The sequence below is a fragment of the Sminthopsis crassicaudata genome, chromosome 4, assembly GCF_048593235.1.
Source record: "Sminthopsis crassicaudata isolate SCR6 chromosome 4, ASM4859323v1, whole genome shotgun sequence".
Classification (NCBI taxonomy): domain Eukaryota; kingdom Metazoa; phylum Chordata; class Mammalia; order Dasyuromorphia; family Dasyuridae; genus Sminthopsis; species Sminthopsis crassicaudata.
In genome coordinates, this window is record NC_133620.1 from 170,019,218 (window position 1) to 170,033,770 (window position 14,553).

Genomic DNA, 14,553 nt, shown 5'->3' on the forward strand with positions numbered 1-14,553 from the left:
AACATTCCCATGTATTATCTCATTTGATCTTCACAACAATTCTTCGAAGTAGGTGGTAATATCAGACATAATTTATTCTTACAACTTGGGGATACTGAGGCTTAGAGAGGCTAAATGATTTTCCTGGAGTCATAAATTTAATAAGCATCTGGTTAGGATTCAAATTCAGGTCTTACTGACTCCAACTACTGGAAGCACTATGCTGCTTAACTGCCTCTTATTTTCTACATTACCTTGTGAGCCCCTAAAAAAACATGTCTTCCACATCCATCTTTGTATTTCTGGTGGTTAGCATACAGTAGTACAGAATTACAACTCGAGTTAGAAGGGAACTTGGATATTATCTGTTCAATCTCCAAATTTCAGATAAAGAAACTGAGTCCCAGAGACATTGCTTATTTAATGTCACAAAAATATAAAGTGGCTAGTCAATCTGACTCCAGATTGAACCCATTTACTTATTCACCAGGTTACTAGTTTCAGTCTAGTTACTACTAACTTTGGTATAAGTATCTGCTTTCGAGGTGATTTAGGAAAAACCAATTCTTTCTTGTAGCTAATATAAAATGTACTAGGATCTTGTGAACTCTTTTGATGTTTTACATACCAATGCACATTATTAAGGAGATAAGAGAGATGTAATGATGACTACAAACTTTTTCCCTATTTAACAATCCTTCATTTCTTAGTACCAAATTATATTTATAACAAAACCTACAGATGGTATCATGATTATTTAAAGGTTGATTTTTAAGTGTTGAGGGCAGTAAGTGCCAAAAGGGATGTTGGCCTGCTGATAGGAGCCAAAAGATAAGTAACAGGAACATATTATCCTAAATTCTAATTCTGACACCACCAATAGACTTGTCATTTGTCCTTGAACAAGCTGCTATGCATCCGTTTTCTTTTCCATGAAGTGACGATAATTATACTAGCCTACCACATAGGACTATTATGTGGACAAATTACTTAATAGCTATAAGTGCTAAATAATATTAAATTTAAATCACTCCAAGCCCATCTGTCTCCACCATAGGACTATTTTGGCTGGGAAAATGAGCCTTTCAGAAGCATACAATATTGCTCAGTGGTCAACTGAGAGTTCCACATGTGAAGAAAGACTTCCAGCATCCATGCAAGGTGCCTTTCCCTAAGTGCCAGACACAAATCAGCTTCTCCATTTATCATCAATCTGAATTTGCATAGATTACAGGCCTGTCTGAAATAGATTAGGCTTGTCCTAGAAAGCCCTAGTCATGGTGATAATAGGCTATTTCTCATAATGTTTCTAAATTTTATTTATTAGGAAGGAGAGAAAAAATTAAATTGAATAGAACTTTTAACTTAAAAATATGTATGAGAATTTTGGTCCTGATTTATGATTTTATCAGCATCTAGATTTACAGTGGTATTATAGTAAATATTTAATAACCTGATTTCTGAGAGAGAAAAAAGTATGCCAGACATACTTTTATATTTAAGCTGAATTAACATTTTCTCCATTACTTTCTTAAGTCCAGGTAACCAACTAAATAATAACTCAAACCTTAACTTATAATATTTTCTCATTTTTGAAGTGCAAATACTCATGCTGAAAATTCAGGGTTAGAATTGTCTTCAGTATATGCTTGGCAGAAACTACCAAATCAGATGAGTAGCTTCTTTGTTATAGAGTAGCTTCTGATACTTGCTTAGATCAATGAGAGTTTAAGTGGCTTGCTCAGTGTCCTAAAATTCATTAGGGTCAGAAAGGACCTTGGAAGACATCCAATATAGACCAACCTCCTCATTTTTCAGATAAAGAAACTGAGGCTCAAGGGAGTTAAGCAATTTGTCAAAGGTTACACAAGTAATACATCTGAAAGGCTGGATATGAGCTCATCTCTTTCTGACTATTAAACTAGTTCACTATCTACTAATAGATTATTTAAGAAAAAAGGAAGAGAATACACCTTTCTTTTCTTTTTTCAATTTGTGGTCCAAATATAAGAACCATACCTGACAAGGCATCTATTTTTAAGATACCCCATGAATCTTTGAAAAAAAACACTTAGTTTTTTGGACAAAAAACATCAAAAGCAGCAACTACTAAAGCAGGACAGAAACTTAAAGATCATCTATACCTACCCCTTCATTTTACAGTTTAAGAAACTAAAGAGGCTCATTTGGCCAGGGTTACACAGCTAGTAACTGGCAGGGTAAATGTTCAAACATTTAATTCTAGGCTTTTTTCAATCCACAATTTCAGAGATACATTCTAGAAAGTTAGGAGCCATTTAACTTTTTAAAATTATTTCCTTTAAAATCACATCATATGATTGCTCCGAGGCATATACACTAAGGAGGTCAAATATAGAAAGAAAATTCTCATATGTAACAAAATATTGATAGCAATGTAATGGCTTGCTTTCTCTATGTCCATATCACCTAATATTGAAGCACTCTGTTTCTGGGAATAGACTTCCTATGTTCTCTAGCCATGTGAGTGGGAATATTATCCTTTGATTAGCTGGATAGCTAGAAAAAGCTAAAACTTTAAAACTGCCAAACTAACACAATCTCTCTTTCTTCTTTATGGAGTCTTTTCTGCTGTTTCCAGAGGCTCCAAAGGAGCAAGATCACAGTCAGATCACTTGTTAAGTGGGTGCCATGAACTTTACCAAGAAGAGAAGATAACTTCTCTCTTTCTATCCTTTTAGGCCCTTTGACTTGAAGTGTTTCTGTTTCTATTTTGTTTTTACCTATTTTTAATTTCAGGTACAGGAGGTAATCCTCACTGGAACCAGAAGCTCAAGTAATGGCACTGCAGCCAAGATTCCAAAAGAGATTGTTGCAACCAGCAAGTATTGCAGGGAAGCTTTCAGAAGAAAAAGCCCCTGGAGGTTCAGCCCAAGGGGAAGGAGAGGTTGATCTTGTAACTCTACTATATGGAAACTGAATGATGCTATAAACCTAATGTTCACCACAAACTTTGTGAAATAGGTGCTATTATTGTTCTGACCTTATACATGTAGAAACTGATGCAAACTGCTCACATTTGGATTCAAATCTTCCTAACTTTGGTGGTTCCTAACTTTGGGTAAAGAAGCAACAGTAACAGAGAATGGGAAAAAATTACAGAAGTGGAAAGTGATGTATTGATTGGGATGGCAAAATATATTAGGTAACCAACAAAGAGTTACTGTGCTAGGCACTGTACTGAACATTTGGGATAAAAGAAAACAAACCAAGCTTGACCTCAAAGAGGAGATTTTAAAAATCTGTCTCTTTTTCTTTGCACAAAGTCCTATGGGTGTATAACACTGTATTTATTTTCAGACTCAAATGATGTGTTGATTTTGCAAAGTGGCTCTCTCCCTCTTCCTCTCCTCCCTTTCCCTCTGTGTGTGTATATTTGTATGTCTTTCTGTATCTCCCTCTGTCTGTATCTATGTATCTGTCTCTGTGTTTCTGTTTCTGTCTCCTACTCTGTCTTTGTCTTTCTGGGTATCTGTGTCTGTGTTTTTCTGTCTCCCTCCTTCTGTCTGTCTGTCCCTCCACCTCTTCTCTCCCTTTATCCCCCTCTCCCCTTTTCCTTTTCTCCCTCTTTCCCTATTCCCCCTCCTCTCTTTTCCCTTTCTCCCTTTTCCCCTTTCCCTCTCTCCCTTCTCCTCCCTCTCTTCAGTCTCTGGGTAGGGAATGTGGGAGGCATCTATACAGAAATGAAAGTAAAGTGAAAAACAAAAGGCATCATTAACATTACATTTTTTCAAAATAAGAAAAAAAAAACAAATTATTAAAAACAGTTCTTGAGAAAAAAAGAAATCCATATCTTCGCCTTCCCCTAACACCCCCTACACACACATATATACATACACCTAAGAATATTTGAATTTGAAGGACAGAGTCATTCTCAGATCAGAATTTTTTAAAGGCATAAATTTGGACTCTGTAACAGATAAAGTTTGAATGGACTCATGAAATTTAGTAATACCTACCTTGAATCATGGCTTTGGGGATGATTTGGAAAAAAAATTGTCATAAAGGCTTATCTGTGTATAAGAAATGTGAGACCAACCTAGTAAAAGGATCTACCATGTTTGCTTTATCTGTGTGTAAAACAGGTAAAATGCCTGCTAGAAGCACTTCATTCAAAAATCTACAGCTAGAGACACATTCCCCTTTGCCATTTGCTGCTACCTTTGATGGTACTGAAGGAACAACACACCCTTCCATAATCCAAATTATGGTTTACTTCCAGGAAAATGGAATCCATTTTGGATGTAATCCAAATGGAATCCAAAAAAAATGAATCTAGATCAGAGACCCCCTTTTTCCCTCTTTCCCTAGGAAAATTCTGATATACAAAATCCTTCCCTACTAAGACAAAAATTCTCCATGTCCCACATGAGACCACAGAAACAAAGTATAAGAATTGAGTCAAGCACTTCCCAACCCTACAACATCTTATCTAAATCCTTCTCATTATAACTTTAAAAACATTTTTTTTTTACTTCTTAATACTGTCTGGATAGACTTACAAAATTATCTATAATACTTGATAAACCATTAAAGAAATGATAGATAACAGCCATAAATAACTACCCCAGAAGTAGATAATGGTGATCTTGCTTCTCCAGTAATTCTGAGATAGAAGAGAAGCATTAAAGAATGGACAAAGCTCATATAATTGTTTCAGAATCCCTGAGAACTCTTGTCATCTATTCAGAACGTGCGTTCACATACAAGTAAGGGAAAGAGGAAATCTTGAACGAGCAAGAAGGCTGGCAATCTATATATTCTGGAATGTGAATTAATAATAATGTACATGATAACCAGCTCTTTCTTCTAAGTCCTATTTATTTTTTTTTCTTCTTCTGGAATCCTACTATATCCAAAATAATACAAGCCAGTAATGCACAATGTTCTTATTCTCGGCCAGATCTGTTTCCTGTTGAAGTATTGTACAAAACTACTTGATCAGTGTTCAGTCAACAAGTAACATATGTACCAAGAAAACAAAACATAAAATTAACTCCAGGTTTATGACTACAATAAATCTCTGAGAAACTTCTGATGTGAAATTACAAACTGTTCTCATGTTTGATGGGACATGATGTTTTATAACTGTGCAATGGAAGAAGGTGATGTGGAAATTCCAGGCATTTTTTCAAGTACATTTGCCAAAAATGTGTGAGAAGGATTGCTTTTGTTGTCATTGAATCATTTTAGTCTGACTCTCTGTGACCCCATTTTGGATTTTCTTGGCAAAGATACTGGAGTAGTTTGCCATTTCCTTTTCCAACTCATTTTTGGATGAAGAACTGAGGCAAACAGTATTAAAAATGACTTAGCCAGAGTCATACAGTTAGTAAGTGTCTGAGACCAGATTTGAATTTAGGTCCTCCTGACTTCAAGGCCAGTGCTCTATTCACTATACCACTATCTGCCTTGAGGAAGCTTCCAGAATTGCATTTTGTAAAAATCTCAGAATGCTGCTAAAAGCATCTTGCAAAAACACACAATGGTATTCATGAAATTAAATATACAATCTATCTATCTATATATGTATATGTATATATACATATATAAATATAGATGTATATTTATACATATGTATATGTATATATATATATACACATATATATGTATGTATGTATGTATGTATGTATGTATTTGTGTGTATGTGTATTTAGGAAAGCTAAACACCAACAAAATCCAAAGCTCATGGTGAAGTTTTATCTTTTATATACCACACACAGTGGTATACAAATTGTACATTGTGGCTCAGATAAATATTTAAATGATGAAGGTATCAAGTTTTCAGTCTTCAAAAGCAACAATTTTCACCAAGCTACTCTTAGAATACACATTTACTCAGAATGGGGGAGAAGGGGGAGAAGAACTAGCACAGTGCTGAAATTCTTAAGCTATATTATCACGATCTCACAAATCAGATCATTCTATTTATGAGTGATTCATTGTTAGAATTGTTTTCCTTAAAACAAAGTAGGATAGGGCCATGGAAAGCACATTGCTTTTGGAATCAGAGGTCAAATCAAGGTTCCTATGTTATAGTATGGTGTTGTAAAAGTCATTTAATAATCCTTGGCCTAGATTATGTGCTGGATCTCCTCCACTACATACAGTGCCTACATCATCTGGATCTGAATTTTATCAAAAGGAAATCATATAAAAGAGTTATTTTCAAAGGGATCTTGAATAATATTAATAGATAGGAGATACTTTGTTGTAAAAGAGGCTTAAAGGCGACATTGTATTCTACTAAACCTATTCTTTCAGTGAAACAATATGCACATGATATTAGCTAAACTTTTCAGTCATTTATGAAATGATATAAATATGGCCACTGTTAATATCCTTTGCAAAAGTATGCATTTTTCTAGGTAACACCCTTATTAAGGATGCCTTAAATATATGTATAGATGAATTTTGTAAAAGTTTAATATAAATGATAGACTAGACACATATGTGTCTAGTCTATCATTTATATTAAAATTTTACAAAATTCATCTATACATAGTAGTTTTGTTCTTGGTCACTTTTTAAGGTAACTTTCCTTCTTTTAAATGCCTTGTAAAACACCTTTCATGATTTCACAGTTGTGTCATATATATATATTATTGACTAAAATATTGACTGGGCTTTTTTTCATATCCCTTCCATAGCTAGGATAACATGGATGAAATCATTGTAGTTGATTCTAATGTCATTTCTGTTGTCTACTTCCCATTTTAAAATTTCTAATAGCTTATTTAAATAGTTGAGGGTTAATTATTCCTGTTATACAGAATGTCTTTTCTCTTTTTATATTAAAAGCCCTTGGTAAAGTCTTATTGATTGAAGGGGGCAAGAAGGAAATAAGAACTTACTATATTTCATGTATTGTGCTAAACGTTTTGCAAATATCTTTCTCATGATAAACCTTTGAAGTAGATTTTATTATTTCCACCTTTAGTTGAGAATACTGAGGCAGACAGGATCACACAGGAAATATCTGGGTCTGAATTTGGACTCAGATCTTCTGAATCTAGGTCAATGTTCTAGCCACTGTTCCACTCACTGATTAATAATAACTCTTCAAATATTTTAAGTTGTCATTTTCTGTTTTTTCATATAAATATCAGTTCAACTATTACTCATATGCCATGGTTTCTAGACTTATTATCTTCCTTGCTTCATAGATTCCATCCCACACTCCTTCTTTTTGTAATATTTATGATATTTGGACATCAAGAGAACTTATAAGAAAGTTCTTCAGTTCCTCATTTCTGGACCCTATGTTTCTAATGACAGACAATGTGACATAGTTAATCAATAACTGGTTCCACAAATATGGAAATATGTTTAGAAGAATTACACATGCTTAACCTATATGATATTCTTGCTATATAGGGAAAGGGTGAAAGAGGGAGAGAGGAAGGAAGAAAAATACAACTTTTGCAAAGCTGAATGTTGAAAATTTACTTTGCATGTATTTGGAAAGAAGTAAAAAGCTATAGGAAAAGGGGAAAAAATAACATCCCAGGGATAGGAAAAAAACCTCAACCATCTAAATTCAAATTTACTTTCTGAAACATATGGACAAGGGGGTAATCTTTTAAGCTCTTGATGGCTTAATGGCTCTAGGACTATAAATTGTAGAGCAATTACTAATCTGCTTTGGTAGAGGGGGTTTCCCTTACCAGAGTTTCTTATATCAAAGACCTGGACCAAAAAAACATTCTATTAATGCATCCTGAGATTGCATTAACTTTTTTGGCAGTCACATAACATTATTAGCTTTTGGTTCATATAAGGATTCCAAGACCCTAAAAAAAAAAAACAAACAAAAAAACAAAACAAACAAACAAAAAAAAACTAGTTTTTTTTTTTTAATTCTAGATCTCCTATAAGGTCTCCTGTTTGTACCCTTGTGCTAAGTTTTCTAAATGTAAATGCCAGATTTGTATTTATTCCTATTAGAATTCATCTGGTTGACTTCTATTGATCTAACCTACAAAATTTTAATATCTTGATTTTTCTTATCCCATGATTTAGTTATCTTTTCTAGTGTTCTAGCACCTGTAACTTTTGTCCTCAAAGTATTCACATCAACATTGGTTGAAATTTGAATAAAACATAATAAAAAAAAAGTAGAGAGTTGTATAGCACACATTTTCTTCCAGGATATTTTTTTGGTGGGGGAGAGGAAGAGAATGAGTTCAAACTAGACACAAATCCACTAGTTTTCCATCTTGTCACAAGGATAATGAAAGATTTCTGTCAGCTATGTTGCTGAAATAAAGTAAAGTATGTCTTTGTAATTCCTCTGGCATGCCAATCTAAAACTGTAACTGAGGCTGGTTTGTTTTCGATGAAGATCTCCAGGGTTTTGTCCAGTTATGACATTTATGGATTTATATTTCTGACCTGTCCTTATTTAATCTATGCTATACAATATTTAACACGTTGCTTTGTAATGAAATCCAGAAACTAGTGACATGAATCATTTGAGTGAAGAGAAACTATGTTTTAAATTCACTACAAAGGCACTGTCATTTAGTCAACAAGCATTTATAGTCTTTACCATGTGCCAAGCACTTTGCTAAGTGCTAGAGAGACAGAAAAAGAAAAAAACCCACCATAATTCTTACACTCAAGTTATTCACATTCTAATAGAGGAGACAACATGAACACAACTATGTACATACAAGAAATATACAGTGTACATTAAAGATAATTTGAAAGAGAAAGTCCTACCAGTGGTAGGTGTTGGGGGGGAAGACTAAGAAATTCCTTTTGGAGAAGAGTGGGATTTGACTTGATTCTTTATAAGAGACATTCAGAGAAATATTTAGACCTTGTAAATAGAAAGTCGCAGGTAAGGAATTAGCAAGTAGATTTGTGTAACTGCACTATAAATTATAGGGCAATAAGTAAAGTTTAAGAAGACAAGAACAGTAGGAAGAAGTCAGATTGTGAAGGAGTATTTTATATTTGACTTGAGTAAGTAATAGAGAGAGATGAATTTATTGAATAGAAAAGATGACATGATTAGATCTACACTTTAAAAGAGTCATTTTAGTGAGAGGGCTACAACCTACCCAGGAAGAAGCAGAGAGAATGAACTCCAAATAGCATAGTACAATGAACTGCTTCAGGAGTCAGATAACCTTGGAGCAAATTTCATCCTTGATGTTAGCTACTTGTATGATCTTAGTCAAGTCACTTAAGTTTTCTGGGCCTTTTTCTTTAAAAAAAAAAAAAGATATTAGATTAAATTGCTTTTGAGATCCTTTCCAACTTTTGGTCTATGATTGTGCATTCATTTGAACTTTGTTGAATTAAAATGAAATTCTGCAAGTTACTTTCCATTAGTTTGATACCAGAACAACTTTAAGAATAGAATTATATTTTAAGGTACTTTAAAATATAAAGAACCTAAAAATGTATAAATTTCATTCTTCTATAAGGTGATAGGGTGTGGAATCAATAGTTGAAATCAAATCACTCTGTCTACTTTATTAAATGCTATTCTCTGATATATTTAGCAGGTGAAAATGTTTCAATTGTTGATTAGATGTGAGGAAAGCATGGGTATCTTTCTAGACTTGAGAGGAAGTCAAGATTGCCTGAGGATTTGTTTTTTTTTTTTTTCCTACTGGAGCTTATTTTATGCAAAACCTAATCCAGAATAGAAGAGATTCAAGTATATATAAGCCAGGAAAGAGTGTTCCTGACCAAAAAGAAACCACTTAGGGTTTGCTGGAGCAGAACATAACTTCCCCCCTTTGTAAAACATGAAGGTAAAAGATTTGGCTTTCTAGTAGTGTTGGTGTCACAGGTGCTAGTGCACATCTTCATCCAAAAAAAAAAAAAAAAAAAAAAGGAAATAAAGATCTTATCAGATGCAGATTTAAGGATCTACCAAACACCCAAGAATAAAGCTACACTATCTCTAAGGATATCTTGAGGATTCCAACATAAGGACTTCCAGAAATATGCTATCAAATCTTGATCTTCTGAATACAGTAGGCTACCATAGTGATATACATTTCTAAAAGTTAATTAAAGATGGCTGAATAATTAAAATCAACTGGTAATCAAGTAGAGAATAATGGAATAAGAGCTATATAACACATGAAAAGATATTGTATAATGCCCCAAAGTTAACCTTAGATCCTTGAGGACTTTTTTTGATCATTCACTTTACTCTCCAGAGCCCCAACTGGTTAGTTTGAATGGGAATTGGAATAGTTGCTTTGGAGAATGTGTTAAATTTGACAATTGTCCCATGAGTTAGGTAGTACAAGCATGATTAATTCTCATTTTACTGTTGCAGAAACTAAAACTCAGACTCTTGCCTACAATTATATAAATAATGAGTATAGGGAATGGGACTCAAAATCAAGTCTTTCTCTGAGTATTGTTCTCTTTACACTACACGTCTGCTGAAATAAGAGGAAAGAGAACAGAGCTCTTTCTTGAACAAAGTAGAGCCTGTGCTGGCAACTTCAATACCAGCACATCTTAATATAAGGAAATTAATAAAATGAAGGTCTAACTTCATTCAGAGTAATACCCTGCACTTCTCTACAGGAAGCTCCAAGACTTTTGAAACTATACTTTGGCTGAAAAGTGGCCTTGTATTCCAAAAACAAAATAAAAGAAATCTTGGCACATCCAGAAAGGGAAACCTGCTACAAGTACTGATTCTTTTTCTGGAAATTATTTTAGCAGTTAGAAATGAAATTATATCTGTGATTCTATGGAAGAGTTTAAAATTCAATATCTAACTGACTTGATGGCTTACCACTAAGTTCATTTCCAAATGTGTTCAAATGATCTCAATGGGATTCTCTCCTCCCCCTGCCATATGTTGTTTTACATAAAATTCATAGAAATATTTAAGAGATTTCTCAATGATTACTCTCAAAGATTGCATCAAATTCTTAGGAACTCATTTGATAGATGCTCACTGTCCTTTGCTGAAAGTAGAATCTTTTACTCTTTTAGTCCAAAGTAGCTCAATTAATTGTGTCCTTAGTCCTTCACGCTTTCAACAACCACAATGGTATTCAAGTTTGATTAAAATATGCAGTCAACTCTCAGAGAAAGACAAAATGGTAAAATGATCATCTGGGAGACCAGCTGCTAAATGTGTTATTGGAACTAGTGTAAACTGTAGGCTTAAGCCAATGCCAATCTCAAATTTTCTCCAAAGATAAATAAGGTTCAAACAGTAATACAGTGAGATCAGGGTCAGAATTATTCAAGGAATTTCAGGAAATGAATTATTATTATAGCACAAAGTTCAGGGTATCTCCTTAAAAGATTTTATTTTTAATTATACAGCTACAAATGTCAAAATACAACAGGAATTTACAAAAGCTGAAGGACAAATCAATGCAACAGAAAATTAGAGGAAAAAGCTTCTTATAAGGTTTATGATGTTTAGTCGGTTAACAGTGATCAAACCCTCTCCAAAGCCTCTCATCTTGATCTTGTTAGTGTGAGGGTAATTTTTCCTAGGTCACAAAACAAACTTGAAAGCATTTCAAAGTTTTTATTCATGTATTTTTAATATTTTATTTTTAACATTTTTACAACATGCAAAGTATTTTTTGAAAATATTATTGGTCCTCAATTTTATGGCAACATTCTGAAGGTGGCATTGATTTAAGAATCAATCCAATTTAAAACAAATAAACAAAAACAAAGGAACAAAGACCTCTTTACAGGGGATCTAAAAACTTCAAAAAATATAGTACAGTAATCCTAAGACCAGCTGTTAAGTATTCTGCCTTATATTTAATTTCCATTGTGTTCCAAACTCCTCTGAAGTCATATTTCTGGTCCCTGTGTACTTTGCTCAAATATGCATTTCATAAAAGGCAGTTCTCTACATTTAGCAAACGACAATAGCAATGTCACTATAAAAATAAGACTGGGTGGGAAGAAGGGGGTAAATGAAGACTAGGGTGTGGAAGGAAGCATTGTTTCCAAGCAAAAAAAAAAAAAAAAATGAAGAAGGAGAAGAATTAGAACCTTCAAAAATCATTTCTAGTCAGAATTTAAAGGAACCAGGCAAATGGTTATTCATACCTTTACAACTCCGATCCCAAAGTTTGTCAGTTTTAGACCACTTTAGAAATGAATTAGTTTCAAATGGAAAGGAAGTCTGAATTGCTTCCCCATACCCCCACCCCCAAGTTCCTTGGAAAACTCACAAGAGTCTGAAACTTTTTTCTACAGGGCATCTATCTCACTGGTTTGCGAAAATTTTTTGAACTTGGAAGTTTCCTGCCTGCATCATGTTTGTTGAAATCCGCTTTTTGGATGTATGAGTCTACTGGGATCCCTTTAAGTTTTGCCTGGACATTCAAAAACATTGCATTTCATTGGGGGAGAGAGGGAACTCCAACCACTTTCCAAGAATATTGGAAAAATAAACTTGTTAAGGATTTCTCCCTTCTTGCTCCCTCCCCCCACCCTACACTCTTAAGTCTATATCTCTGCAAAACTTACTCCACATGGGGAAACTTTCTGAATACCCTTCCCCAAATCAGAACCCTACCTGCTCTTCCTCTCTACTCCCCCCTTTTCTTGGGTCAGGGAAGAAAAGGAGAACCGTGGGGAGGAGATGGTACTCTGGAGTGGTATATTAGAAAAAATGGTAATGACTGAGGGAGGCCTTGCCTCGAGTGTACCTCTTTGCTGATGTGTTGGCAGCAGATGGGATGGGGGCCGCTGCTGCTGCTGCTGCTGCTGCTGCTGCTGCTGGGCTCTGGTGCTCTCAGGACTCCATAGTCCTATAAAAATCAGGAGAAGAAAGTGCCAGGCATGCCCCGGCATTGTGTCTTGCCTCAGTCTGCTGCTCTTCAGAAGTCCCCCTTCTGTGAGTCTGTGCAGAGACGGAGACTCAGCTGTCTGTCTGGAGAGAAGTGGAGGGTAGAGGAGACCCCGCTGACTGGCTTGGGACAGGATGAGTTGGGGGCGGGGAGGAAAGTGTGCGTGTAGTCTGGGGCCCTCCCCTTCCCTCCTTCTCTGCCCCACAAATGGACAAGAACAGAAACTGCATTTGACCTCCCCCGAAATAGAGACCCTAATCAGCATTTGCTCTGCTTTTTCTGGCACATTATTTGGAGCGTTCTGTGAGCTACACTTCTTTTGGTAAAGAGCTCTCTTATCCTTGCTTCCTTGGAGAAAGATGTGGACAAGCATTGAAAGAAAACAGGATTTCATAGTCTCTGAAGTCTTAGGCAAAACTGAGTGTCCTGCGCTTCTATTGGAGTCAGAGATAGAGTTTTCTGAGGTCTAGGCTCTCTACCCAGTGACTGATTACAGGAATGATTCTGGCCTGATTCTTGGACAGATTACTTTTGTGCCTCAATTTCTTCACTGGCAAAATAGATAACTAGATTAAGTTAGAGAATAATTCAATTAGTAAGCATTGATGCCACAGCAGATAGCGTGGAGTCAGGAAGACTCATCTTCCTGAGTTCAAATCCAGCTTCAGGTTCTTGCTGACTGGATGTCTGTGAGCAAGTCAATTAATCCTTTTTAACCTCAATTTCCTCATCTGTAAAATGACCTTGGCAAATCATTTCATTATCTACTAAGAAAACTTCCAATGGGGTCATGAAGATATGACAGAATAACAGCAAATAATGTAACATCAGGTACTTGTGCTAGGTACTAGGGGTACAAAAGTAATTTCTACCTCAATTAAGCGATTTCATAAACCTCAAAGACCACAGCTTCTGAGATTAAAAACTCACTGTTTGACAAAATTTGTTGGGGAAATTGGAAATTAGTATGGCAGAAACTAGGTATTGTCCCACATCTAATACCCTATACTAAGATAAAGTTGAAATAGTTTCTTGATTTACACATAAAGAGTGATACACATCTCAAATCTGTGGAGAAGGAAGGAATTTGTGGCTAAAGAAGAAAAGAACATTATTGAACACAAAATGGATGATTTTGATTATATTAAGTTAAAAAGTTTTTGTTCAAACAAAAAAAATTCTGACAATATTAGAAAGAAAACAATAAACTGGGAAAAATTTACATCCAAAGTTTCTGATAAAGGCCTTATTTCTAAAATATAGAGAGAATTGACTTAAATTTATAAGAATTCAAGCCATTCTCTAATTGATAAATGGTCAAAAGTATATGAACAGACAATTTTCAGATGAAGAAATTAAAAGCATTTATAGTCATATGAAAAAATGCTCTACATCATTATTAACCAGAGAAGTGCAAATTAAGACAATTCTGAGGTACTACTACACACCTCTCAGATTTGGCTAAGATGATAGGAAAAGATAATGATGAATATTGAAGAGGATTAGGATAACTGGGACAATAATACATTGTTGGTGGAGTTGCAAACTGATCCAAATATTCTGGAGAGTAATTTGGAACTATGCCCAAAGGGCTATCAAACTGTGCATACCCTTTGCTTCAGTAGTACTGGACTTGTATCCCAAAGAGATCATAAAAAAAGGAAAAGGACCCAATGTGTGTAAAAGTGTTTGTAGCAGCCCATTTGGTAGTGACAAGGAA

At 34.8% G+C, this 14,553-nt stretch overlaps 1 protein-coding gene across 1 annotated transcript in view; it reads right to left on the minus strand.

Moving 5' to 3' along the window:
• LAMA2 (laminin subunit alpha 2) overlaps positions 1-13,145 on the minus strand; it is a 784,999-nt gene extending 771,854 nt beyond the window's left edge. The window contains exon 1 of the mRNA XM_074309868.1: positions 12,693-13,145. Within this exon, the coding sequence (XP_074165969.1) occupies positions 12,693-13,098 (406 nt within the window). The 5' untranslated portion in view covers positions 13,099-13,145. The remainder of the gene's footprint in view (positions 1-12,692) is intronic.
• Between the last annotated feature and the right edge of the window lie 1,408 nt (positions 13,146-14,553).